The sequence below is a fragment of the Pavona decussata genome, unplaced genomic scaffold (genome assembly GCF_977016875.1).
Source record: "Pavona decussata unplaced genomic scaffold, jaPavDecu1.1 SCAFFOLD_115, whole genome shotgun sequence".
NCBI classification, from domain to species: Eukaryota; Metazoa; Cnidaria; class Anthozoa; order Scleractinia; family Agariciidae; genus Pavona; species Pavona decussata.
Genome location: NW_028145529.1, coordinates 65,229 through 93,202, shown reverse-complemented (window position 1 = coordinate 93,202; position 27,974 = coordinate 65,229). Strand labels below are relative to the sequence as shown.

Here is a 27,974-nt window from a genome sequence, read left to right as displayed (position 1 = left end):
CCAATACGATGCTGACGTGAAAGGTGTATTATATATCATTGGCATGCAAGGAACACAAAGACATTTGATATGCCAAGGCACATCATTTGGTTTCGATACTCACGCAGCGGCGCAGGGAACACATCAAAGATTGAAGTCTTAACATTTACAGGTAAGAAATTACTACTTTATCTTAACATCAAGAAATTAGCTCACCATACTTTTCGCGAACGATGCGGGTACATGCTAAAGAGAAAAAAATCATGTTTGTCAAAAGACAACAATCGAATGTATGAGATCCTGCATGGTTACCGTACTGCTGTCTTCTGGCTAACGGGAACAATTAACAGAGCTATCACTTTCCTTTATTCGACAATTTAAGCTGAGTTTTTGAATACAGTCAAGATATGCGTAATAGTTTTGAGTATTAATGTTAAAGATGACCATTGCTCAGAGGTCTTGTCATTGCCTCGCGTAAACAAGGGATCATGTCCGGAACGCTGGTGACTGGTGTAAGGCAAGTAGATATGCAGGGCAAATAGAGACAGATAGATATTCAGATAGAAATACGCAGTGTCAGTAGATTTCCTCGTCGTTTAGTCGCTTGTCCCTGATTACAGCCTGTTTATTATATGTCCTGTTTACGTGTTCGTGTTGCTTGTCATTCGTACTCCGTTCATGGAAGCTGAGTAATCTTCGGTAATCTTTTGGAATGTAATCCTCTCGTGAACGCACGAACAAGGAAAACCATTTCAGTTTTGGTAGCAGTTCCATCTGCCACTTTTGTTGCATTTCATTAGGTAGAGCGTATTCTTTTTGCGCTTAAATTCAACTCGTCAAACGTTTAAATTTGGTGTATTCCTGTGTATTGTATCTAATTGCAAAATTTGATCTAACCTCCAGTGAAAGAGGTCACGCCACGGAATTTTCCTTTCTCGCGCAACCTTTCTGCCTTCTTGTAAAATTTTCAGCAGAAAAATCTGACAGCATGATGCCTACTTCTGATCTCTTCTCGGAGAGTAAGGATGCTCCTCAGAAGTCTGGATAACGCTGCTTCAAAATATTCATTTTTCCAGTCCGTGACTCTACAGAGCCGGTAAAACACATGCGTGCGTGCTTTGTCTGAACGTCGCTCTCCGCACGCAATCGGCGGATTGCGGATTGACAGTGAAGGGATCCATTTATCGACAAAGTTCTTCCTATTATAACTATTTTCGTTGTTATTTACTACGCTAAATTGGGTTTGAGCCGCGCAAAATTCACCCAATTTTCGAGTTAAGTGTAGATTACCATTGCCTTTATAAAGCTTCTTAAATAAGGAACAATGTTTATCTTTTTCCATTTTATTTGTTTTGGCATCTGTAACAGGATCGCAGTTCTACTGTGTTTTTTTGTAATGTGCCTGCCTAATGTTTCGCCGGTTTAAACACAGGCGGCTCAAGCGCGAAATAAGAGGAATAAATGACACGACGCGAACGTGACTCTTGCCTTCGAGCGGTGTTGTGTTACAAAGATTCGATTTACAAAGGTTTGTACGGAAATTTTACGGGTTTGATTTAAATACCTAAAATTTAATGTTCTGTGAATAAAACTGCCTTACCTTGTATCCGTGTTGTACTCTTTGTTGTTTCCCTGCGTTTGAGGCCTTTTTGAAGCGTTTTCAGCGAAAACCGTAAAATCTTTGTAAATCGAATCTTTGTAACACAACACCGCTCGAAGGCAAGAGTCACGTTCGCGTACGTGTCATTTATTCCACTTATTTCGCGCTTGGGCCGCCTGTGGTTTAAAGTGCCCAACAGAGCTGGCATTCTTTAATTATTGGGGCAGATTATGCCACAAACAGACCTTGTTATAACCAAAACTTCGTTTTGGATAATTGGTATGCGGCTTGGGCAGAGCAATTTTTTCCTGGACGTTTCTCAAATTATATTTCGTGTTGCGTAGGCTTTGTCATGGGCTGCTTCCGAGTAAAGAGTTTTCTTTTGTTTTTATTAGGCGGCTTCTACAAATGGAGAGAAGAAGATTGGTCATTCTGACTTGGCTTGTTGTGATTTTCTGTAAGTATTTGTTTTACTGTGTAGAATTTTCCGGGTTTTTTTTATTTTGAACATAGAAACATATATTTAATTTGCTGAAAGAAACAAATAATCACGCAAACGGTCGCTCGTCGCATAAGTTTGAGCTCTTTGTAACGTCCGATCTCGTACACCGCGCAAACTGTTATGTTACGTTAAATCTTTGATCAACTTTCGGCACGCTTCATCAATACTGCATCTTCTTCGACGACGTAGTCATTTGTGAAGTATTGCTTGGTTTACAGTGCACGAAAATATTACATCTGATCGCTGCTAGAATGACAAAAAATGTCGGTGCATTGCAGGCAGCCGTTCTTTCGTCACGCAATGCAATGTCATGGACATTCTACTTGGAGGGGTGGGGGGGGGGGGGGTGGAGGATTTTGAAAATGCGAAAATGCTTTATTACTGAACATATACATACCCATGGCAACGACCAGTGAATACGTTACATGACCGTTTGCGGAGACGAGCGACCAGAGAATTGTGCTAAAATGGCATTTGGACCTGTCTTTTACAGCATATTTAAGGTTAGAACATTTCGAAATGATTTTCTATGGGCTTATTTTAACCTAAATGTAATATGGGTTAAGACATGTGCACGGACTAAAATTTATATCTGACCCGCAAGTTCAAAGTTTACCGCGAAGGCTCAAATATTTGCATTTTTTACCGACTTTGCCCAAAGAAATTTTTACAGGAATCTATAGACCATCCTTCAAACATTCAACCACCAGAAGCAGTTAATCGATTTGAAGGTTTCGCACAGGGTGAAAATTAATTTTATTCACGAGGTAGTTTTACTACAGTGAATTGTATGCCTTCGAAATTAAATTATTTCGTATACACAGAACAACGCAGTATTTCCCAAAATCATTCCAACAGATATTTAGAGGTTGTAAAAAGTGATTTGAGTGTTTTAAATGCGGTAGAATGATTTTGTCGGAGGGTGTAAACTGCAGGTTGCAGGTTGCAGGTAAAAAGTTAAAATAAGATTAAATTTAGAGATACAGTTGACTATAAGAATAAGCGAGAAAACGGAACGACGTTTCGGTGTCATCCTGGCACCATTATCAGAGGTAACGAAGAAGTAACAAAGTGGGCGATGGTAGAGTTGATAAGAGAATCAGGGTACTTGAGTTTATAGAACATCAGTTTGAACCGTTCACATTCTGTTGTGAATAGATCCCAGGTCGACGACAAGCGAAAAGCACGGTTTAACATTGTCTTGACTAGGGACCTTTTGTAGCGGTTATCGACACGACTCTGATGGTGAAGGAGAAGACCGGTGTTTGTTGGTCTCCGGTAAACACTGGTTACTAGCTTACAGCCTTTCTTACATATTTCAATGTCGACAAAAGGCAGCTTACCATTAGTCACGATCTCCATGGTGAAAGAAATGGAAGGATGACAGTTGTTCAAAGTCACCAGAAAGGCTTCAGCTGTCGGTATATCTTTGACTGCAGCTAGTGTGTCATCCACATAGCGTTTGTAGAAATCTGGCAATTTGTTCTCGTTTTGTAGTTTTTCTTCGAATGAACAAAGAAAAGTATTAGCCATGAGGGGGACCAAGGGAGAGCCCATCCCACTCCGTCAGTTTGCTCGTAGAGCTTACCATTGAATTGAAAAAGCTGGTCCTTTGTTGCTACTGACAGCAGCTCAATCAAATCAGGCTTGCTGATGTTCAGATTGTGTGTTTTGTTGAACCAGTTGTCAATAAAAGCTTTATCAGCAAGGATCTCGATAGTTTCTTGTAGCGGGACGTTCGTAAATAGAGAAGAGACATCATAGGATACTAGGATGTCAGTCTCATTAATGCTCAAATCACGAATCTCGTCAGCGAAGGAAAAAGGTCAGATATAGTGTAGCTATTGGTCGACAGAGGTAGTGTTTCAGTGGTCGTCCTCGTGTCTCAGGGTCTTTCCGAGCTAACGGTGACAAATTTAGCTGTGTCATTTATGGATGCTTCACTCAAAAGGCGAACATATTCTGCCTTATCCATAACAACCACTCCTGTCCCTTTATCAGGTTTTGTGATTACGATGTCATCTCTTCGTTTTAGTTGTTCAATAGCTCGCGGTAGACACGAGGACGACCACTGAAACACTACCACCCTTTACTGATGAAAGAGAAGCACCTTGAATCCGTCGTTAGGAAAATTCTCCCGAAGCAGATTGCCGACTCAATTTGCCCGAAAGGATCATGACTCGCCCATCTTTATGGTCTCCCAAAGACACATAAAAAGAAGCTAGCAATGAGGCCCATTCTATCAGCCACAAGTACCTACTAGAAATACGTGACTCGCAAAACCTCGCGAAGCTGGAGCTGGGTGGAAAACCCTTTTTACTCGTACTGTAGCATCAAATGAGGAGATTAAAAGGGGCATAGGATTTTTTTATGAGCATGGTCTTTTCGTAGTTCCACAGGCTAGTTTGCGGTTGAAAATCTATTTCTGACGCGACGTAATGTACAACGGGCGTGCAGCGCTATCGTGTTCGATGAATTTATTTCCCACGGAAAATTATTTTACCGCGGCCACAAACGTGTAATTTCTTCAATGCAATCTTTCACAAAAAAGATTCCTAAAAGAAAGGGAAAATATTCTGGAGAGATAGTTCTGTATCCAGTGAATATTGATGAACGTTGCAGTTGAAATTTGATCATGCACGCATATTTTTTTCCGATGTATACAAATTTTTTTCAGACGACGCCAGACAGTCTGACGTCATTCATACTTTGTTTGCGCACTGTTGCCAGGCAACAGCACGGACACCTTCACGGAAATATATAAACATATATATAAATATATGTTCGGCTCGAATTCGCACGGCTTAGCTCCCGAGCGCGGCCTTCGGCCCGACAAATTTATTAACCTCGCTTCGCGAGGAATAACTACGTTCTCGCCAGATATCTCGACAATAAACTTAAACCTCTGTCAACCAATAGCTACACTATATCTGACACATTTTCCTTCGCTGACGAGATTCGTGATTTGAGCATTAATGAGACTGACATCCTAGTATCCTATGATGTCTCTTCTCTATTTACGAACGTCCCGCTACAAGAAAAACTATCGAGATCCTTGCTGATAAAGCTTTTATTGACAACAGGTTCAACAAAACACACAATCTGAACATCAGCAAGCCTGATTTGATTGAGCTGCTGTCAGTAGCAACAAAGGACCAGCTTTTTCAATTCAATGGTAAGCTCTACGAGCAAACTGACGGAGTGGGGATGGGCTCTCCCTTGGGCCCCCTCATGGCTAATACTTTTCTTTTTTCTACCGAAGAAAAAATACAAAACGGGAACAAATTGCCAGATTTCTACAAACGCTATGTGGATGACACACTAGCTGCAGTCAAAGATATACCGACAGCTGAAGCCTTCCTGGTGACTTTGAACAACTGTCATCTTTCCATTTCTTTCACCATGGAGATCGTGACTAGTGGTAAGCTGCCTTTTGTCAGCATTGAAATATGTAAGAAAGGCTGTAAGCTAGTAACCAGTGTTTACCGGAGACCAACAAACACCGGTCTTCTCCTTCACGATCAGAGTCGTGTCGATAACCGCAACAAATGGTCCCTGGTCAGACAATGTTAAACCGTGCTTTTCGCTTGTCGTCGACCTGGGATCTAATCACAACAGAATATGAACGGTTCAAACTGATGTTCTATAAACTCAAGTACCCTGATTCTCTTATCAACTCTACCATCGCCCACTTCGTTACTTCTGTGACGTTACGAGACACGCTACCGACGCCTCAAACTAAAAACATCCATCGAATAGTCTTACCATTCAAAGACCAGAGGTCAGCTGACATAGTAAAGAAACATCTTTCTGACTTAAGCAACAAAATTGACCACATTCTTCAGCCAGTTTTCAGGAGCCGTAAATTTGGTGACGATCTTAAAGTGCAGGAGCCTAAGCCACCCTTGAGCAATCAACAGTGTGTTGTGAATCACTTTGTATGTGATCTGTGTGATGCAGATTACGTCGGCTCTACCAGCCGTCACCTTTACCAACGCATTGATGAACATCGGTTCTCCGCCATCGGGAAACACCTAAAGAATAATCACCAAGTTGACACAATTGGCGACCTGACAAGCAACTTCACCATCCTAAAGAAATGTCAGGGAACGCTTGATTTCTTAATCTTTGAAATGCTTTGGATCCGCAAGAAGAAACCGAGTCTACACGCCCAGTCAGACTCCATTCGCGCGAAACTATTTGGCTAACGGACGTAACTCTCATTTTATAACACCTTCTGAATGAAAACCAGACAGTTACTTTTAGTCTTAATTTAATTTATTCTATTTCGCACCCTTACTTTATGTATAAAATATTATACATAAAACTAAATAAAAATAAAACTCGCATAATAGAATGTTTTACTCTGGTTTATTTGAATGAATCTGTTAGATAAATACGTCATTCGAAAGCTAACGTAGATAAGTGAAATGATTTGGAAGACTCAATGAGATAAATGTCGAAAATATTGCCGTGTTTCATCGTTTATTTAGGGGCAGCTTCCTGGTTTTGCTATTTCGGTGTTGAAAAAAAAAAAAAATAGGCTAAATATCAGGTCAAATCATTTGCGGATTAGTCTTTAAAACCCCCGGAGATGCCACCGACAAACTGTTACAAAAGCCAAAAAGGTCGACTGACTCTCACGCTAAATATTACATTGATTGATATTTTATTTACCTTTCCTTTCCTGAAAAGGAATGCCGCCTCGATTTATATTCTCACTTTCAGGATTGGATGGAAATGGAGAATCGGGGAGTGCGGAGTGTGGAAAATATGGAGTATGGAATATGCGGAGTGTGGAAAATAAGGAGTATGGAAAATACGGAGTATGATCACATAAAGGTTCATTCTGCAAATGTAAATGGTGACATGTTAAGTCTCAACTGTAAAAACTACAACGTGCGTAGTATGATCACATAAATATTAAAGGAACTAAATCTGCCTAGTGATCTCAAGAGGACGGAACTTCATCCTTTCTTGGTCTTCATCAAATTTGAATGCTATCGCAGCTTTTTTAACAAACGTCATTTTGGTCTTATCAATTTAAATTTGGTTGACACCAAAGCTCTGTAAACTACGGATTCAATGAAAGCTTGCCTGTTGAACATGGGTTTTTTTTTCGCTGAATTTGCGCGAAGCTTGGGTCGTAGTGTTCGTATAGTCTCGGTTATACACTAAAGCTCCAGTTGCTTGATCCCTTCTCATTGTCCTTTAATGTTTTCAGTTATACTGGTATCGACATCGACAACATTAACACAGCAATTTAGATTTACTTAGCAGTGCTACAAAATAACTGGATTTCATTAGATCGTTAACATCCCGGTCACGGTCGAAAACCGGAAGCGTTTCTTAGACAGGTGTTTGTGTCCTGTTGTAAAGTGACAGACATGAAAACTAGCATTTTCTCTCCGTTCTCGTTGTTTAAGGTCTCTACTACCGTTTCGTTGCCGTTATAGTTGAGAGTTACAAAGAAAGTTTAGGAACCCTCAGGGAAATTTAACCCTTTAATAGGACGTGTAAACTATTCAGACTAGAAACGTTTTAGTTTTGTTCTTCCGTTTCGTTCAAATTATCAAGAGTAAAACATTTCGAAGCATTTTTTTATGTTGTATAAATGCGTTAAAATGCCTTGAAATTAATAAATCTGTCAACTAGAAGTTAATGCATTTTCCACACTCTGCATATTCCATACTCCATATTTTCCACACTCCGCACTCCGTAATCTTCGTTTTCAATCCAATCCTGAAAGTGAGAATATAAATCGAGACGGCATTCCTTTTCAGGAAAGGAAAGGTAAATAAAATCTCAATTAATGTAATTTTAGCGTGAGAGTCAGCCGACCTTTGGCTTATGTAACAGTCTGTCGGTGGCATCTCCGGGGGATTAAAGGACCAATCCCATTATCCGCAAATGATTTGACCTGAAATTTAGTCAAATTTTTTTTTAACACCGAAATAGCAAAACAAGGAAGCTGCGCCTAAATAAACAATGAAACACGGCAATATTTTCGACATTTATCGACATTTTCATTTTTCTATATTTTTTTAATTTTAACCTACAACCTGCAACCTGCAAGCCGTAACCTGCGACCTCTAACCTGCAACCTGCAACCTGCAACCTGCAACCCGTAACCTGCAACCTGTAACCTGTAACCTGCAACCTGCAACCCGTAACCTGCAACCTGTAACCTGAACCTGCAACCCGTAACCTGCAACCTGTAACCTACAACCTGCAACCTGCAACCCGTAACCTACAAGCTGCAAGCTGCAAGCTGCAACCCGCAACCCGCAACCTGCAACCTGCAACCTGCAACCTGTAACCTGCAGTTTACACCCTCCGTGATTTGTTTTTGCATGCGAGGCTCTCAAACCCGTAAAATAATTTAGCGCCTCAAATGACAAAGGATAAAAGGATAAAAAGATATTTCACAGAAAAAAAAACTATACAGTGATTTTAGTTATATCCTAGCCTATCTAATATTAAAAGACGAAAGAAATCGAATTTTCCACCCTTGCCGCGAAATTTAGAATTTGTCTGATTTTTACAGACAGGCGCTCTTAAAACGTAAATTTACAACCATCCTATACACAATATTTATATTCAATACAAATTGGCAAAAACAACTATTCAAAACTGGGGGCGGCTCTAGTGAATACTATTTATTTCTAGTTTATACCGTGGTTTAGTTATAAATTGTTTTCCATTCATTGTTTAAATTACGCCCCACTAATCCTTATTGGAGTTAAGTCAGCGTTAAACATTTTAAAAATAACTTACAATGGTTGAGAGATGCTTTCAATCTTTTTTGCAGCCATGACAAATAGTCCACAGGCTCAAGCGACAACGGTTCTATTGCCATCTTGTAAGTAGAATTAGACTATGCATGTCGACTGACGGACGTTCAATTGGAAACCGGCCACACTTATACTAATAGCAATTCCAAGACAAAAACAAGGTCAAACATTTAAAACCAAGCCTAGTGGAGGGGGGTGAATATAGGTCTACGGAGCGGCGGATTTAGTAAATATTTTAGTTCGGATTCTGGATTCAGAGCGAAATTTTAACGGATCTGGGGATCCTATGATCACAGCGGATCGCTCTTTTTTTCTCGTATCTGCAATATTTTGTTTCGATACAGACGTTGGTTCCATGAATATTTCTTTGATAGTCGTCCTCAACGCTAAAACACAATATCATACAGGGCAATTCCAACAACTGAAGTCGCTTTGTATCTCGCGTATCATCTAACGCGGCAAACAATTTGCGGATTCGGATTTAGTTGATTTTTTGAGCGGATCGACGGATTCAGCCATTAATTATAGCGGATCGGCGGGTTTACATACCCGTATTCACCCCCCTCCCCCCCCCCCCCCCCCTAGTGCCAGGAGGCAAGTACTCTCATCTATGCTCCGTGACCCCCTGGTGGGATGGTCGCACTTGGATTTGGCTGAGCAATAAACCTATAGTTCCAAAATGGCTTCCATTTAAAAAAAAATTGTTAACATTCAAATCAGCCCTTCTTGCCTCGTTCAAGGTAAAATATTCTTTTCATTTTTGAGCTTAAGAACGAGGTAAAGAAAGCTACTTTGAATACCAACACAACAACATTAAAATGGTAGCATTTTGGAATAATGTATATTAATAGGCGATTTTCTCGACAACGTTTTTCCACTACAACTACCAGAATCCGCTTCCTCTTCCCTTTCTTGTTTAAACTTTGCAATCCCATTGATGTTTAGAAAACAATATCCCTAATTTGCAAGGGGAAACAACAAAGTGTAGGATTCAAGTAGTTGTCGTAAAGGACACCATCGGAAAAATGGCATGGTAAGGACACTCGATATCTGTAATTAATTTAATTTAAAAATTCAGCACCATTAACGAAAGTTGTAAAGGGAATGGTAAGATTATTTTGGAGTTTACACATAAGGTGTGGGAAGAAGGTTTATTCAGTTTATGCCGCGGTTTAGTTATGGATTGCCTTCCAGTTATTTATATTTAACGCCCAACGAATCCTTATCGGGGCAAACTCAGTATTAAACTTTGTAAAAACAACTTGAAATGAACTGATAGGAAGCAAAGGTTGAGAGCTGCTTTTTAAAATCATTTTTTGGAGTATTGGCAACCACTCTACTGGCTCCCAGGCCACCATTTCCAACGGCATCTTGTATGTAGAATTAGACTATGCATGTTGACTGTACGGACGCTCAATTGAAACCACACTAATAGTAACACCAATACGGAGACTAAGACTAAACACTTACAGCCAATTCACGTCACGCGCGACCGGTATTTTTTTTAAATTTGAACAGAGTTTTGAAATTTACATGTCAGTTTTGAACATCGTAGAAATTTCTGTGGTTTATTGACGGTATAAAGCTATGAATTTTTCTTTACCTGGCCTACCTGTCAAATCTTTGCTTTTTTCACAAAAACGATCACTTGACATGTCACGTGATCTATAGCACTACATATTATGCTTAGAAATTTTCAGAATGATAAGATCTTTTTATCTGCCAAATTTCAGTTCAGTGCCATTGAATTTGTTAAAGTTATCTAGAATAAAACATTTTTTCCTCCTAAAAGCCCTTAACCCAGGCCTTAAACTGCTTGAATGATAGCAATACTAAGACCAAGACGAAACCCAACACCATCAATTAAATATTTTATAATCCTGAAGGAAACACCGTGTCTAAATAAAGATTTTACCTTACTTTACCTTACCTTACCTTACCTTACCTTACCTTACCAAGGCTGCCCCCCCCCCCCCCCCCAGGCTAGTGCCTGTGGAGAATCGAACTCAGTTCTTATTAGGAAGTGGTAGTTTGTTGTTGTTGTTGTTGTCTTTGTACACGTGTTCTACTAAACGTTTGTGCCTAAATGAGAGTACGCCTTCAAATATTTGTATCTAGCTCTTTCAAAGTAAAAAAATTTGCATGCCGAGTGACTCTTTAAAAAGTAGTTTCTTGAACGAACGTTTTACAACAAGACGCCTATGGGCGTTTACGAGGAACACGTTAGTGTTGTTTAGCACTAGTGGCGTTTTTTATTCCCATTGTACGCCTCGCCGAATTTTAAACCTATCCTCCCTACGCGATTGAACTAATTGAATAGTTTTACTCAGAAAGATAGCGTTTTATATTGCGTTACTATACTTGAAATTATACCGGAAATTGAGTTATGATAACGTAATGACCGACAGATACAGACCTGACAAACGTTTAATATTGAAAAATAATCAATATACAAACAGTTTCTGTCTCCAAATCAGAGGTGAAAACGTAAGGATTAAAGCATCCGTGTGAAGCACGAGGTATTCTTCTTAATCAATTTTCCTCTTTATTTTATTTATAAATGTAAACAGCGGAACATTTAAAAATTCACGAGCATCGATTACAAATCTTATCGCAACGCGCTATTTATATTCTGGCTACGGTTTGTAATGTCAGTAGCTTTCCTCAATGAAAACATTTAGTAAATGTGCCTTTTGAAAATGGTTTGCTACAAAGTGCAATGAAGCAAGGCTTAACTCGTACTTCCAATGTGACCTGATGTGACCAACAATATCAACCTTCCCTCTTCCAAAACCAACTGAAGAAAGACAGTAAAAGAGAGTACGACCCTGGCTACAATGTAGCTGAATCATCATTTCTTTTTATGTTTCATATAGATGTATTCCTATATCTATTTGGTTAGTTTGTTTATTATTTTATTCATTAATTTTTCTGTTATTTTTCAGCACCAACAAGCCCAACCCCAACCCAAAGCCCAAGCCCAAGCCCAAGCCCAAGCTCAACGCCAACCCCAACCCCAAGCTCAAGCCCAACCCCAACCCCAACCCCAAGCCCAACCCCAAGCCCAACCCCAACCCCAACCCCAACCCCAAGCCCAACCCCAAGCCCAAGCCCAAGCCCAAGCCCAAGCCCAAGCCCAAGCCCAAGCCCAACGCCAACCCCAAGCCCAACCCCAACCCTAACCCCAACCCCAAGCCCAACCCCAACCCCAACCCCAACCCCAAGCCCAAGCCCAAGCCCAAGCCCAAGCCCAACCCCAACCCCAACCCCAACCCCAACCCCAACCCCAACCCCAGCCCCAAGCCCAAGCCCAAGCCCAAGCCCAAGCCCAAGCCCAAGCCCAAGCCCAACCCCAACCCCAAGCCCAACCCCAACCCCAACCCCAAGCCCAAGCCCAAGCCCAACCCCAAGCCCAAGCCCAAGCCCAACCCCACCCCCACCCCCAACCCCAACCTCAGGCCTATGGCAATCTTCGACCTCCACACCCCCCACCTTTACTCCTGTTAGCCCAGGTAAGTTTTCACGTCTACTTTATTTTTTGGGGCCGTAGGTCTTTACAGATCCGATATGCTGTGCCTTTTAAGCATGGTTTTCTCCATGCGTTTCAATGTTAAGATGGCTTTATCCATCTACATTTTGACTTTGCGAGACCGGATTTCGATGCTTCGCCTGCTTTCTTCTTGAGGCACGTGATGTGGCAGCGCGTGATTCGGGAGGCGGGCGGGTTCAAAGTACTAAACTTAATAGAGCATAATAGAATGTTTTACTCTGGTTTATTTGAATGAATCTGTGAGATAAATACGTCATTCGAAAGCTAATGGAACGTAGATAAGTGAAATGATTTGGAAGACTCGATGAGATAAATGTCGAAAATATTTCACAGAAAAAAAACTATACAATGATTTTAGTTATATCCTAGCCTATCTTATATTAAAATACGAAACTAAGAAATCGAATTTTACACCCTTGCCGCGAAATTTAGAATTTGTCTGATTTTTACAGACAGGCGCTCTTAAAACGTAAATTTACAATCATCCTATACACAATATTTATATTCAATACAAATCGGCAAAAACAACTATTCAAAACTGGGGGCAGCTCTAGTGAACACTATTTATTTCTAGTTTATAACGTGGTTTAGTTATAAATTGTTTTCTATTCTTTGTTTAATTACGCCCCACTAATCCTTAGTGGAGTAAAGTCAGCGTTAAATATTTAAAAAATAACTTACAATGGTTGAGAGATGCTTTCAATCTTTTTTGCAGCCATTACAAATAGTCCACAGGCTCAAGCGACAACGGTTCTATTGCCATCTTGTAAGTAGAATTAGACTATGCATGTCGACTGACGGACGTTCAATTGGAAACCGGCCACACTTATAAGCCTAGTGGAGGGGGGTGAATATAGGTCTACGGATCGGCGGATTTAGTAAATATTTTAGTTCGGATTCTGGATTCAGAGCGAAATTTTAACGGATCTGCGGATCCTATGATCACAGCGGATCGCGGTTTTATCCAGTTTTGGGCCTGGATTTTGGATTTTGGTTGTTAGGAAGTTCAAGTTTGCTCTTTTTTTCTCGTATCTGCAATATTTTGTTTCGATACAGACGTTAGTTCCATGAATATTTCTTTGATAGTCATCCTCAACGCTAAAACACAATATCATACAGGGCAATTCCAACAACTGAAGTCGTTTTGTATCTCGCGTATCATTTAACGCGGCAAACAATTTGCGGATTCGGATTTAGTTGATTTTTTGAGCGGATCGACGGATTCAGCCATTAATTATCGCGGATCGGCGGGTTTACATACCCGTATTCACCCCCCTCCCCTCCCCCCCCCCCCCCCCCCTAGTGCCAGGAGGCAAGTACTCTCATGTCTGCTCCGTCACCCTGCTTCATCCCTGGTGGGATGGTCGCACTTGGATTTGGCTGAGCAATAAACCTATAGTTCCAAAATGGCTTCCATTTAAAAAAAAATTGTTAACATTCAAATCAGCCCTTCTTGCCTCGTTCAAGGTAAAATATTCTTTTCATTTTTGAGCTTAAGAACGAGGTAAAGAGGGGCTACTTTGAATACCAACACAACAACATTAAAATGGTAGCATTTTGGAATAATGTATATTAATAGGCGATTTTCTCGACAACGTTTTTCCACTACAACTACCAGAATCCGCTTCCTCTTCCCTTTCTTGTTTAAACTTTGCAATCCCATTGATGTTTAGAAAACAATATCCCTAATTTGCAAGGGGAAACAACAAAGTGTAGGATTCAAGTAGTTGTCGTAAAGGACACCATCGGAAAAATGGCATGGTAAGGACACTCGATATCTGTAATTAATTTAATTTAAAAATTCAGCACCATTAACGAAAGTTGTAAAGGGAATGGTAAGATTATTTTGGAGTTTACACATAAGGTGTGGGAAGAAGGTTTATTCAGTTTATGCCGCGGTTTAGTTATGGATTGCCTTCCAGTTATTTATATTTAACGCCCAACGAATCCTTATCGGGGCAAACTCAGTATTAAACTTTGTAAAAACAACTTGAAATGAACTGATAGGAAGCAAAGGTTGAGAGCTGCTTTTTAAAATCATTTTTTGGAGTATTGGCAACCACTCTACTGGCTCCCAGGCCACCATTTCCAACGGCATCTTGTATGTAGAATTAGACTATGCATGTTGACTGTACGGACGCTCAATTGAAACCACACTAATAGTAACACCAATACGGAGACTAAGACTAAACACTTACAGCCAATTCACGTCACGCGCGACCGGTATTTTTTTTAAATTTGAACAGAGTTTTGAAATTTACATGTCAGTTTTGAACATCGTAGAAATTTCTGTGGTTTATTGACGGTATAAAGCTATGAATTTTTCTTTACCTGGCCTACCTGTCAAATCTTTGCTTTTTTCACAAAAACGATCACTTGACATGTCACGTGATCTATAGCACTACTTATTATGCTTAGAAATTTTCAGAATGATAAGATCTTTTTATCTGCCAAATTTCAGTTCAGTGCCATTGAATTTGTTAAAGTTATCTAGAATAAAACATTTTTTCCTCTTAAAAGCCCTTAACCCAGGCCTTAAACTGCTTGAGTGATAGCAATACTAAGACCAAAACGAAACCCAACACCATCAATTAAATATTTTATAATCCTGAAGGAAACACCGTGTCTAAATAAAGATTTTACCTTACTTTACCTTACCTTACCTTACCTTACCTTACCCCTTACCTTACCTTACCTTACCAAGGCTGCCCCCCCCCCCCCCCCCAGGCTAGTGCCTGTAGAGAATCGAACTCAGTTCTTATTAGGAAGTGGTAGTTTGTTGTTGTTGTTGTTGTCTTTGTACACGTGTTCTACTAAACGTTTGTGCCTAAATGAGAGTACGCCTTCAAATATTTGTATCTAGCTCTTTCAAAGTAAAAAAATTTGCATGCCGAGTGACTCTTTAAAAAGTAGTTTCTTGAACGAACGTTTTACAACAAGACGCCTATGGGCGTCTACGAGGGACACGTTAGTGTTGTTTAGCACTAGTGGCGTTTTTTATTCCCATTGTACGCCTCGCCGAATTTTAAACCTATCCTCCCTACGCGATTGAACTAATTGAATAGTTTTACTCAGAAAGATAGCGTTTTATATTGCGTTACGATACTTGAAATTATACCGGAAATTGAGTTATGATAACGTAATGACCGACAGATACAGACCTGACAAACGTTTAATATTGAAAAATAATCAATATACAAACAGTTTCTGTCTCCAAATCAGAGGTGAAAACGTAAGGATTAAAGCATCCGTGTGAAGCACGAGGTATTCTTCTTAATCAATTTTTCCTCTTCATTTCATTTATAAATGTAAACAGCGGAACATTTAAAAATTCACGAGCATCGATTACAAATCTTATCGCAACGCGCTATTTATATTCTGGCTACGGTTTGTAATGTCAGTAGCTTTCCTCAATGAAAACATTTAGTAAATGTGCCTTTTGAAAATGGTTTGCTACAAAGTGCAATGAAACAAGGCTTAACTCGTACTTCCAATGTGACTTGATGTGACTAACAATATCAACCTTCCCTCTTCCAAAACCAACTGAAGAAAGACAGTAAAAAAGAGTTCGACCCTGGCTACAATGTAGCTGAATCATCATTTCTTTATATGTTTCATATAGATGTATCAATATATCTCTTTGGTTAGTTTGTTTATTATTTTAATCATTAATTTTTCTGTTATTTTTCAGCACCAACAAGCCCAACTCCAACCCCACCCCCAACCCCAACCCCAAGCCTATGGCAATCTTCGACCCCCACACCCCCCACCTTTACTCCTGTTAGCCCAGGTAAGTTTTCACGTCTACTTTATTTTTTGGGGCCGTAGGTCTTTACAGATCCGATATGCTGTGCCTTTTAAGCATGGTTTTCTCCATGCGTTTCAATGTTAAGATGGCTTTATCCATCAACATTTTGACTTTGCGAGACCGGATTTCGATGCTTCGCCTGCTTTCTTCTTGAGGCACGTGATGTGGCAGCGCGTGATTCGGGAGGCGGGCGGGTTCAAAGTACTAAACTTAATAGAGCATGGGTTTTGTTGCATTTTATTTGAGCTGGCTCTGTTGCTGGTTTCATCATAGAACTGCTACACCGTGCTGACGAGTTCAAATAAGAACGAAACAGCTGTCCACGGTTGCAGCCCTGTTTTGTCGGTTTCTGTCGGGTTGTTGTCTGGCAAAGTGAACTTTTTCACGTACAATCAGCCTTGCAGTTATTGTTTAAACTTGTCAAGGAACTTGAAACTTGGTAAGGAACAACAAGCAGCGTATGGAAACTTGAACATTAGTCAACTTTTACGCTTGCAAATATAGGGCTAACCTCTAGTTTTCCTTTTCAAGATGTTGTTTTATAATTTTATTTCCCTCATCTTTAATTAATAAAAAAGATGTGTGATGTTATGTCATGTTATCTTATGTTATGTTTTATGCTATGTAATGTCATGTTACATTACGTTACGTTAGGTTACGTTACGTTAGGTTACGTTACGTTACGTAACGTTATGTTATGTTATAGTATCGTGGTGCCATGACACTAATAGTGCGAGAGGGGGTAAAAATGTAAGCTTTTAGGCACCCAAGCTAGTTTAAGGGCACTCCACTACAGTCCACTATTGTCTTTAAAAACTACCACTCGCGTTAGAGCCCAAATCAGACTAAGCCATATTCGGTAGAAGTAGAGGAAGAACATGAGCATTTCGATTACTTTTTCTCGGTTTTTGTCGCCGCCAAGATAATAAGATGACGTTAATAGAGGGAGGCCGCTGCACAAAATTTGTCGGTTCAAATACTTTCTGTTTGGGTAATAGCGGACGCATGTCACGTACTTTCGGGCTCCTTTTTAAGGGTATGCTGTTTTCAGGTTGGTCAGAGGTCTATTTTTTATGCAGGTCTAAATGTTACCTTGAAGACCAAAAATCTCGTTAAAAAAACTTTCGTCGCAGTAGCACTTCAATGAAAGTTGTAACAAAATTTTCAACATTGCTCTGGAGTTTATACATATGTTGTAGAGAGAAGGTATACCGCGGTTAATTTGTAGATTGCCTTCCGGCCATTTATATAACGCCCCGTTAATCCTCAATGTAGCAAAGTCAGTATTAAACATTGTAAATGAACTGATAAAAAGAGCTGAGGTTGAGATGTGCTTTAAATCCTTTTTTGCAGTCGTCACGGCAAGTATTGAACAGCCTCAGCTGAGTACACCGGTTCCAACGGCATGTTGTAAGTAGAATTTGACTACTTATGTCGACTGTATGGAAGCTCAATTGAAACCACACATACTGATAGCAATACTAAGACCAAGACGACACCCAACACCATCAATTAAATATTTTATAATCCTGAAGGAAACACCGTGTCTAAATAAAGATTTTATGTTGTTGTTGTCTTTGTACACGTGTTCTACTAAACGTTTGTGCCTAAATGAGAGTACGCCTTCAAATATTTCTATCTAGCTCTTTCAAAGTAAAAAAATTTGCATGCCGAGTGACTCTTTAAAAAGTAGTTTCTTGAACGAACGTTTTACAACAAGACGCCTATGGGCGTTTACGAGGAACACGTTAGTGTTGTTTAGCACTAGTGGCGTTTTTTATTCCCATTGTACGCCTCGCCGAATTTTAAACCTATCCTCCCTACGCGATTGAACTAATTGAATAGTTTTACTCAGAAAGATAGCGTTTTATATTGCGTTACTATACTTGAAATTATACCGGAAATTGAGTTATGATAACGTAATGACCGACAGATACAGACCTGACAAACGTTTAATATTGAAAAATAATCAATATACAAACAGTTTCTGTCTCCAAATCAGAGGTGAAAACGTAAGGATTAAAGCATCCGTGTGAAGCACGAGGTATTCTTCTTAATCAATTTTTCCTCTTTATTTCATTTATAAATGTAAACAGCGGAACATTTAAAAATTCACGAGCATCGATTACAAATCTTATCGCAACGCGCTATTTATATTCTGGCTACGGTTTGTAATGTCAGTAGCTTTCCTCAATGAAAACATTTAGTAAATGTGCCTTTTGAAAATGGTTTGCTACAAAGTGCAATGAAGCAAGGCTTAACTCGTACTTCCAATGTGACCTGATGTGACCAACAATATCCACCTTCCCTCTTCCAAAACCAACTGAAGAAAGACAGTAAAAGAGAGTACGACCCTGGCTACAATGTAGCTGAATCATCATTTCTTTATATGTTTCATATAGATGTATTCATATATCTCTTTGGTTAGTTTGTTTATTATTTTATTCATTAATTTTTCTGTTATTTTTCAGCACCAACAAGCCCAACCCCAACCCCACCCCCAACCCCAACCCCAAGCCTATGGCAATCTTCGACCTCCACACCCCCCACCTTTACTCCTGTTAACCCAGGTAAGTTTTCACGTCTACTTTATTTTTTGGGTCCGTAGGTCTTTACAGATCCGATATGCTGTGCCTTTTAAGCATGGTTTTCTCCATGCGTTTCAATGTTAAGATGGCTTTATCCATCTACATTTTGACTTTGCGAGGCCGGATTTCGATGCTTCGCCTGCTTTCTTCTTGAGGAACGTAATGTGGCAGCGCGTGATTCGGGAGGCGGGCGGGTTCAAAGTACTAAACTTAATAGAGCATGGGTTTTGTTGCATTTTATTTGAGCTGGCTCTGTTGCTGGTTTCATCATAGAACTGCTACACCGTGCTGACGAGTTCAAATAAGAACGAAACAGCTGTCCACGGTTGCAGCCCTGTTTTGTCGGTTTCTGTCGGGTTGTTGTCTGGCAAAGTGAACTTTTTCACGTACAATCAGCCTTGCAGTTTGTGTTAAAACTTGTCAAGGAACTTGAAACTTGGTAAGGAACAACAAGCGGCGTATGGAAACTTGAACATTAGTCAACTTTTACGCTTGCACATATAGGGCTAACCTCTAGTTTTCCTTTTCAAGATGTTGTTTTATAATTTTATTTCCCTCATCTTTAATTAATAAAAAAAAATGTGTTATGTTATGTCATGTTATCTTATGTTATGTTTTATGCTATGTAATGTCATGTTACATTACGTTACGTTAGGTTACGTTACGTTACGTTAGGTTACGTTACGTTACGTTATGTTATGCTATGTTATGTTATGTTATGTTATAGTATCGTGGTGCCATGACACTAATAGTGCGAGAGGGGGTAAAAATGTAAGCTTTTAGGCACCCAAGCTAGTTTAAGGGCACTCCACTACAGTCGAGATTGGATTTGCTGTCCGTGATAGAGAACGCTTGTAATAGCAGGGATTATTTTTAGGAATTCTTGCTTGCCAGGACTTTAAACTTCTGCCGTGTTAACGAAGCGTCCGTAATACCGATTGGTCCGCAACACCAAAAATGACTATACATTATTAAACCACATCCTTCAATTTAACAATATATAGGGTCTTGATAAGCAGACAAGCTAATATTATAAGGAAAGCGACAAATTAAAACTTCTGTCATCCTCAGTTAGTTAAAGTACAAAGCGATAGAAGTTGAATTTATAATAAGTAGACAAAAATGTTAATTATGGTAACGTTAATAACAAAATGAACGTGAAACGTGACAATGTAAGAGTTATAAGGATGATTTCAGATTTACATGGTGTAATTGCTGGTTCAAGGAGGGTTGCTGAAGGAGGGTTGCGAACGGAACTCGTCAGGGACAGGGTCTGACGGGCTCCGTTCGCGTGTGGTGTATAACTTTACATGTGCGGGCTGTAATGCCTGTTACGTCGCTGAAACAACCCTGCATTTTTCCACACGCGCACGTGAGCACTTAGCCAGTGATATTGTCATTTCTTGAACAAATTTCAATAATGAGCTGATGTCACTAGTACAAAAAATCTCCCAATAAAAATCGATGAAATCGGAAAAAAATCGAGATAAATCGATAAACGGAACGGGTGTGTCATCGTTTTCAACCGAATAATCGATACAATCGATATTAATCAAATCAGATTAACCGAATTTTATCAATTTATCGATTGGTAGATGGATACCGATTGTTATCGATTAACTGCGCCGGGTGTAGAGCTATTCGGGCTAACCGGAGTGCTATTTAGGCTAACTGGAGAGCTATGAAGGCTAACCGGAGTGTTATTTTCTTAGTAACCAGCCTGACACGTTAAGTATCCGCCATCTTGTAGTTAGAAAAGAAATGGAGTTTTAGGGACCCTACTCTGGTTTACGAACACCACGTTGCAGATGGCAAGTTGTAATAACGACATTTTTGTATGTCTCATCGGCCATCCGGCGCGGATAAACAAGGGCCGCAATCTCCAGTGAGGAAACATGCAGACTGGGCTCGAAAAATATGCTACCACTCTGGCTACTGGAACAAACTACTCATATTGCGCAGTGTATAGTCAATAGAATAACTTCTTCCCAATTGTGCCTTATGTCCATAGGTTGGACACGCCCCTACTATATTACGCATGATGATGATGATGATGATGATGATGATATGAATACTAATTTATCTTTCCTAACAGCTTTATAGTCATAGTGATATTCAGATCAGAATTAAAATGTGTTGTTATAGTTCTGTTCTTGATGCTTGATGATGTTAGTTTCAATAATTTATTTTCTTGCTTTTTATTGTTATATTTAGTTTGCTTGCAAGGAAAATAAATTTAGTCTTGTCCCATGGGTAGGGCATTTGTACCCTCTCTTTGGCTATATCGTGGAGATTTTGGCTATTTAGGCTGATCCCATCGTGGGGTATTTGTAGTTGTCCGTAGAGGGAATATTCGATATCTGTATCATAACATCTTGGGTTCGTCAGTACTCTTCGAGTCCGAAATTTTTTCCAAGCTATTAATTGCTTTGTTTCACAGGGTGTCCAAAAGGAAGAATTCTGAAGGAGACGTCAGGACGCATTAGAGGCTTTGTCGACTCATCTAACCGGTCATGCAGTTGGCAGATCATTGCAAGTAAAGGAAAACGAATCAAGTTGGTAATTGAATACATGTATAGTCAATGGTGCAAGGACTGCAGCTGTAATTACTTGGGCTTTCAAAGTGGCTTCTTCGCAGATGGTGCACCAAGTAAAAGAATGTGTGGTCAACTCCTTGCCAGTGTGACAGTTTACTCCTATTTTGAGACCCTAAAGGTGATGCTTGTCAATGGTGTTAGCAGCGGAAAAACTCGTTTCCTGGCAACTTACACTCAAATTAACTCTACCTACAGTATTTCAACTGGTAAGTTAATGGTATTTGCTTGCAATTAATACATCCTACTAACTGCAAAGAATACATTTTATAAAATGTTTATTATGACCATCAGGTAATAGTATTGGAGAGAATGCATCTTCAGAGTTAAATAAATTAATTTTTTATTCCGTTTTTGGCGAGTAAAACGAGCAATGGCGTAACGACTAACGAGAAAAAATAAACGGTCAAAAACTAAAGAAACGAGTAACGGGAAAAATTAAAATTTCAGTTCAGATCTAAAGTATCTGAGATGTTTCAAAATGTGGATGCCAGCAAATGATTATTTAATATTTATATCAAATCAAGAATGTTTGGTTTTATCAACAAAGTTAACGAGGTAATTTGCCCATCGCCGTGCTGACGTATCGAGCGTTATAATAATAAGTTAAGCAGACTGAATTCGCTCTGACGAAGCCGGGCTAACGCTCGAAATGTGAATACTCGAATCTCTTTACGGTGGCCAAATTACCTTGTAGACTTTCTTGATAAAACCAAACAATCGTTTCCACTCACTAACCTCTTTATCCAAATCAAGTCAAGTCTCTTGTTCTATATTTATTCAGGCAGAGTGAGCTTCTAATAATTTTTTCCCTGTACAAAAAATGCCGACTATGAATTAATTTCAAATTATTAAATTCTCAGTCTCGGATAATGCATTTCTAGCGTTCTGGGCCTAGTTGCTCGAAGCATGGTTAGCGCTAATCCGGGTTAAATACCATGACAACCTATAGGTTTTAATACCTCTTAACCAATGGCTAGCGCTAACCATGCTTCGAGCAACTCAGCCCTGATTGGTTCACTAAATCCCGGTTATCAGCTCATATCCTGTTGTTTGACCTTATATGGAAAACGATTACCCCGGGTGTCGCTAAGCTATTTTTTTTTCGGCAGGAAGCGAAAGTTTCTTCGGAAAACTGGAGAAAAAAAGAAATACCAGACAATGCCATCTCAATATAACAACAATAAAAGCTGCAAAGTTCGGAATAACGCTATTTAATTGTACGTATCTCTGAAGCTTTCTTTAAAATCAGAAAAATTGTACGATTTTACGATTAAGATCACATAATAACAACAACAAAAATAACAACCGGTTACCTTCAAAACTTTCAGGATGGCTTGCAAATTCTGGCGGTGCGAGGTTTTCGCAAAACCGATCGAAGAAATTTATCGCCTTTATGTTTCTTCGCTTTTGCGAGGATTTCAGCTACAAAAGTTCACTGATCAATGAATTCCGTAAGAGCGGCAGCCATAATGTTGGTTTGCGTCGCTCGGCACCACCCAGCAAAACATTTGCACAAATGTGCACAGCTATTACACTTCTCGATAAGCTTGAAGTTTAGAAACTTGCACTGAATGCTTGTCTCAGTGAGTGTACCTCGTACACTTGGCCTTGCCTTAAATGTCTTTAAAACGTCTGCGAGGAATTCAGTTCGGCATAACAAAAAAAAAAGCCGTCCTTGATCTCCTCCTTCGCTCGGCACCATACAGCAGAACATTTGCTCAAATGTGCACAACTATTACGCTTCTCAATGAGCTGGAACTTCAAAAACACTTCTCAAAATCATTAATAATTCAAAAGCCAAAGACAAAGGAAATCATGCACCGTGACGTGTTTGGAAATCTGATGAAAAACTCCTTGTTTTTGCATCCTTAATTTCTCTTTCAAAATCAGTTTGTTTGAGAATTTATATCAAACACTCATCACAGTGTTTCATCACAATAACAAAAACCTCGAAGTTCGTCAAAAATACTCCGCTACGCGTCGTATTTTCAACTCTCTTCTCGGTGTTTGATATGTGATGAAACACTGTGTCTCGTGTTTGATATATTACTCGAATGTTTGTCTCAGAAAGGTGGTAATTCGTACACTTGAACGTTTCTTGAATTTGAGATGTCTGGCTGTGTCCGATTTACTTCGCTTTCGATTTTTCATTCAACTCCGTTCGCAAAGCGATGCACGTGTCTATCTATCTATCTATCTATCTATCTATCTATCTATCTATCTATCTATCTATCTATCTATCTATCTATCTATCTATCTATCTATCTATCTATCTATTGTTCAAACTAATAGCTCCTTTGTACAGGGAACTGCTACAACTATAAGAAATATGCTACGAATAACTCCACCCCAAATCCACAGTGATGGAGGAGCCTAGATTAAGGCTGTTCTGAAATCTTTTCCAGAATGTTCCAAGTACAGATTTCTTAACGAGTCCAACAGAGCAGTAACATATAGGAACAAAAGCATTGGTTACCTCTGTGATTCAAAGATATCTGGCTGGTATCGATTCAGTGGAGACGCTGGAAGTCAAATGGCTGAGTCTTGTCCTGAAATGTATCACTGTAGTACGGACTCACCCGGCTGGCTCAGTGGTAGTCACCCTACTGTAGCTGATGGCGTTGTACAACGCAAAGTGTGTTTTCACTCATCCTCTTTTTTTTATCCTGACTGCTGCCTCTATTCAAGTTACATCAGTGTCCGTAACTGCGGAGCCTTTTACGTTTACAAACTAAATGGCACTCCCTGTTACTTACGTTACTGCGGCAATGCATTACCACAGGCACCAGGTAGGTCAGGAGCCCATTACCCTGGGTTTTTACTGTCATGGTTCCAGGGCGACGCTCATGGTATTATTGTTTACTGAATTCTTGACAAGCTTATTGTACTGATTCGTGAAGTTTGAAATCCTTATTTATCACTTTTTGAGGTCGCCTTTGATTTCACGACTATTTTATCTTTCTTTTCTTGACGTTTTGTTTTGTTTTGCTTGCTTTTTGGTTCGTTTGTTTGTTTGCTTCTTGGAAGTTCTTATAATTCAGCAGACGTCAGAATGATTACTAATTTTAAATCCACTTTAAAATAGTATAACGATAAGTTTGCCACATTGCCAAATCATGTTTTAATGCGAGGTGCTGTCGATACTCTTTTTCATGAAATCTCTTTAGAATGTTTCAACTACACACTTCTTAACGACTCCAACAGAGCAAGAACATACAAGAACAACGACGTCCCATGCACCGATTCAGCGCTGTCTGGTTGGTACCGGTTTGGCGGGAAGGCTGGAATTCAGATGGCGAACAGTTGTGTTCAGATGAATCATTGTGGTACCCGAGACCCCGGCTGGCTTAGTGGGGGACATCCCGCAGTGGCTGATGGGACTGTTGTGCGCAAAGTTTGTTTTACAGATCGGCTAGGCTGTTGTCAGCGTTCACTTTACATTACTGTCCGTAACTGCAGTGGGTTCTACGTTTACAATCTAAAGTCATTAGCTTGTTACTCACGCTACTGTGCGGGCAATGGATCTGAACCAACAACAGCTTCCACAACAGGTAGGGGCAAAAATGAACTAATATCACAGTTTGCCATTGATTATGTCACGGCAATTGCGCAGGGCGGAGACGTATTATTATTATTATTATTATTATTATTATTATTATTATTATTATTACTATAAACCACGAGGAGGTATTTACACGCTACACTCCCCCTACTGTGACATTGTTATACCATAACTGTGTAAAGTATAAAATCTTTTCGTTATAACTTCATTTTCGATGAAATCACCTCTAGCATACCTGCATACCTGAAAACTTTTTTTTTATTAAAGAAGACTTTTCTTTCCTGCAGAAGAGCCATCGACCCCACTTACCGCAACAACAATAGAGCCTACAACATGTGAGTATCGAACGATCTCAAGGGTGTATTTCTTATCTGTTTGTCTTCGTCTGCACCGGTAAAGCTTTCAAGAAAAACATAACTAATGTGGAGCTTTAGTCGGAGAAATGTTGTGATGTCATCGCATTGATGTTTTGTCTTTAAAATTTATTACTTCTAATTCAGTCGCGGTTTTGAATTTTATAGGGATCCATCGGCTTTTAGGAGATAACTATGAGTCTTAACACGCATACAGCGTTTTGGTTAATAGCAGACGGAAAAATGTTCAATTATCACATTTGGTTAATCCAAAGCATAAGTTTTCTCAATGTTATGAAAACCATGAGGTAGAGTCAAGATTTCTGCAAAATATGTGGAGAAATGCTGGACTCATCCTTTAACTCGCAAGTCTTGAATTCAACTGAACAAGACACTTGAATTCAAGTAACATTTCGCTCATACCGTTTTAATTCAAGCTTTTACAGGCCCGTAAAAGTGTTGAATACAAACTTTGCAGTGTTGAATTCCAAGCTACAATTGCTTGATTTCAATCACGAAGTTCAGGACGACACGTGGCTTGTAGAATTGGTGCTTTTATTTTCCATAAAAGCATGGAGCCAAGTCTTTAAAAGAATGTGCATATCAAGTCTTTTGACACAATGGACCTTGAATGCATTGAATGCATATTTTCATCCAGATTGTCGAAAATGTCGATTACTGAAGTTGTGAATTCAAACTTTCAAAAAAGTTTTGAAGTCAACTTACTTGTCGATTATATTAAGTCTATGAAGTCCAACATTTCAGTTTTTGCCGTTGTAAAAACTGTAAATTTTGGGACCTGTAAACTTATTAACAAGTTGTAAATACTTTTCTGTATTCGAAGGTTTACGAGTTACCCGCAAGTGTTGTTTTCAAGTTTACGCGCCGCGCCCGGCGTAACCTTAGACTTAAATTTGGTTCTTAAATATTGCCATTTTTTTTTTCTTTTGATCGATATTTTTGCGCGGTGGTATCATCTGACTCAATATTTACTAAACAACTAGCTAACCGTTTTATTAAACTATTTTTTATTAATATATACATTTTTCAACGCCTGTTTTTTAATAGCTAGATATATAATATTATTGATTCTTCTAACTTCCATTGCGTTTGTCGTCGTCCTCTTCGAATGTTGTCTGCACGTTGGTGTTGCTTGTTAATGGCTAGTCCTTCACTACAAATCACACTGTATATACATGTATTATCTTTTTCTTAAAATTCTACACCCTTCACTGAAACTCCATGATAACATTAATTCTCTTGCCACTCCTTTCACCAATATTTTTCAGTCCTCGTACTCTTCTCCTGAACATTTTAGGTCCTTCATTTGAACACCATGATGACAGTAGCATTCCTATAAATCACCTATGCCTCTCTTTTTGCCAGAATAACTTCATAATACTGACACTCTTTTTTTTTTGTTTCCTCATCTGTAGGGCCCTCGTCGATGTTCGTGTGTCTCAGAGAAAGATATTTTGTTTTAATTACTTGACATTATTGGATTGGCATACAGTGCCGATGGTGGAAACGTCTCCGACTCTTGATCCATCGGTCGTGAGTTCGGCCGGATCCATGTTCAAAGGCTGATAGTTCAGTCCAATGAACGATTTTTATACTTTGTGTTCAGTGTTATTTTCTTTGGGGAAACCGACTAAAAATGCCATAGAAATCACTATCCTGGGACGAGCTGGTATCCCATCCTATTTTGGGATACTAATGCCTGGTCTATGTTGCTATGGTAACTGACGGAAATTTGCAATCGTGATTAAGCCAATTCTGCATGAGTGCCAAACCTGATGCAAATTCGATCTCAGAAAAGATTCGAGTACACTACTTTGAGCAACATGAAAAAATAGCCGGTTGCTTGATAAATAATGTTGGATAAAAGGGGATGTGTCCTAGAGTATCAATCACGGAGTCCTTGATGTACTTAACATTGCTTTGAACTTAATGTGGCTGATCTTCATTCTTTTCCTGTTTTCTTGTTTTTCTCTTTTCAGTTATTATGATCGAAACATTGAAGGACGAACCATTATCAAACCGATAACTCTTGCTTACTGTGTTACGATGGAGCCCAATTCCCTGCCTACTTTCATCTAATGTTAAGGTAAGTTATCAAGCGATCATCACCTCTCCTTTTCTTTCTTCTTTCAATTTCTTTCTCTCCCCTTTTTTTCTTGTCGAATACTGGGATAAACTTCTTCATCGTTAACAACTGCAATTGTGTTTGTGTTTAACCGAACGCATTGTTCTCACTTTTTTTTTCAGTCAATGGAGTCAGACGGAAAACACCACCCAACTTTGGAGAGACAAGGCACAGAGTGTAATCAGAGTGGAAATGGGGCTGTTTAATTTGTTTAAAAAAAGTGTATACTATTAAATAGATTGATTAAACTTTTTCTTTTACAATCGAATATCTGAACATCCTTTTTTTGCCGAAGAGCCTCTCACTTCTTCTTCATTCGAAATAACAATCAGCAGCGTTTGAAACAGGGAGCAGTGTTTTTACAAATATCGGGGGGAGGGGGGGGGGGGGATGTTGTTACCAGATGCAACTGCCGCTAAAATAGACACTGATAGGATTCATATTACATAGCTGGTGACAACAGCTATTTTACTTAATAGCGGGATAATTTGCCCA

At 39.4% G+C, this 27,974-nt stretch overlaps 1 protein-coding gene and 1 pseudogene across 7 annotated transcripts; both read left to right on the top strand.

Moving 5' to 3' along the window:
* Positions 1 to 27,747, top strand: LOC146469849 (uncharacterized). Of its 7 annotated transcripts, XM_085122699.1 has the most exons (14): positions 1 to 151; positions 1,975 to 2,036; positions 8,893 to 8,943; positions 11,821 to 12,387; positions 13,141 to 13,191; positions 16,117 to 16,215; positions 17,587 to 17,643; positions 18,705 to 18,803; positions 21,262 to 21,624; positions 23,824 to 24,207; positions 24,586 to 24,969; positions 25,268 to 25,315; positions 26,770 to 27,440; positions 27,602 to 27,747. In XM_085122699.1, the coding sequence occupies exons 2-13, from the start codon at positions 1,988 to 1,990 to the stop codon at positions 26,823 to 26,825; spliced, it is 2,208 nt and encodes a 735-aa protein (XP_084978825.1). In that variant the 5' UTR covers positions 1 to 151; positions 1,975 to 1,987; the 3' UTR covers positions 26,826 to 27,440; positions 27,602 to 27,747. The 7 variants fall into 7 exon arrangements, with proteins under 7 accessions (XP_084978825.1, XP_084978824.1, XP_084978826.1 ...); XM_085122698.1 differs by having other exon boundaries at positions 3 to 151; positions 25,268 to 27,440; XM_085122700.1 differs by lacking the exon at positions 16,117 to 16,215 and having other exon boundaries at positions 3 to 151; positions 25,268 to 27,440.
* On the top strand, positions 4,309 to 6,359 carry LOC146469850 (uncharacterized; annotated as a pseudogene).
* Positions 27,748 to 27,974: the final 227 nt, after the last annotated feature.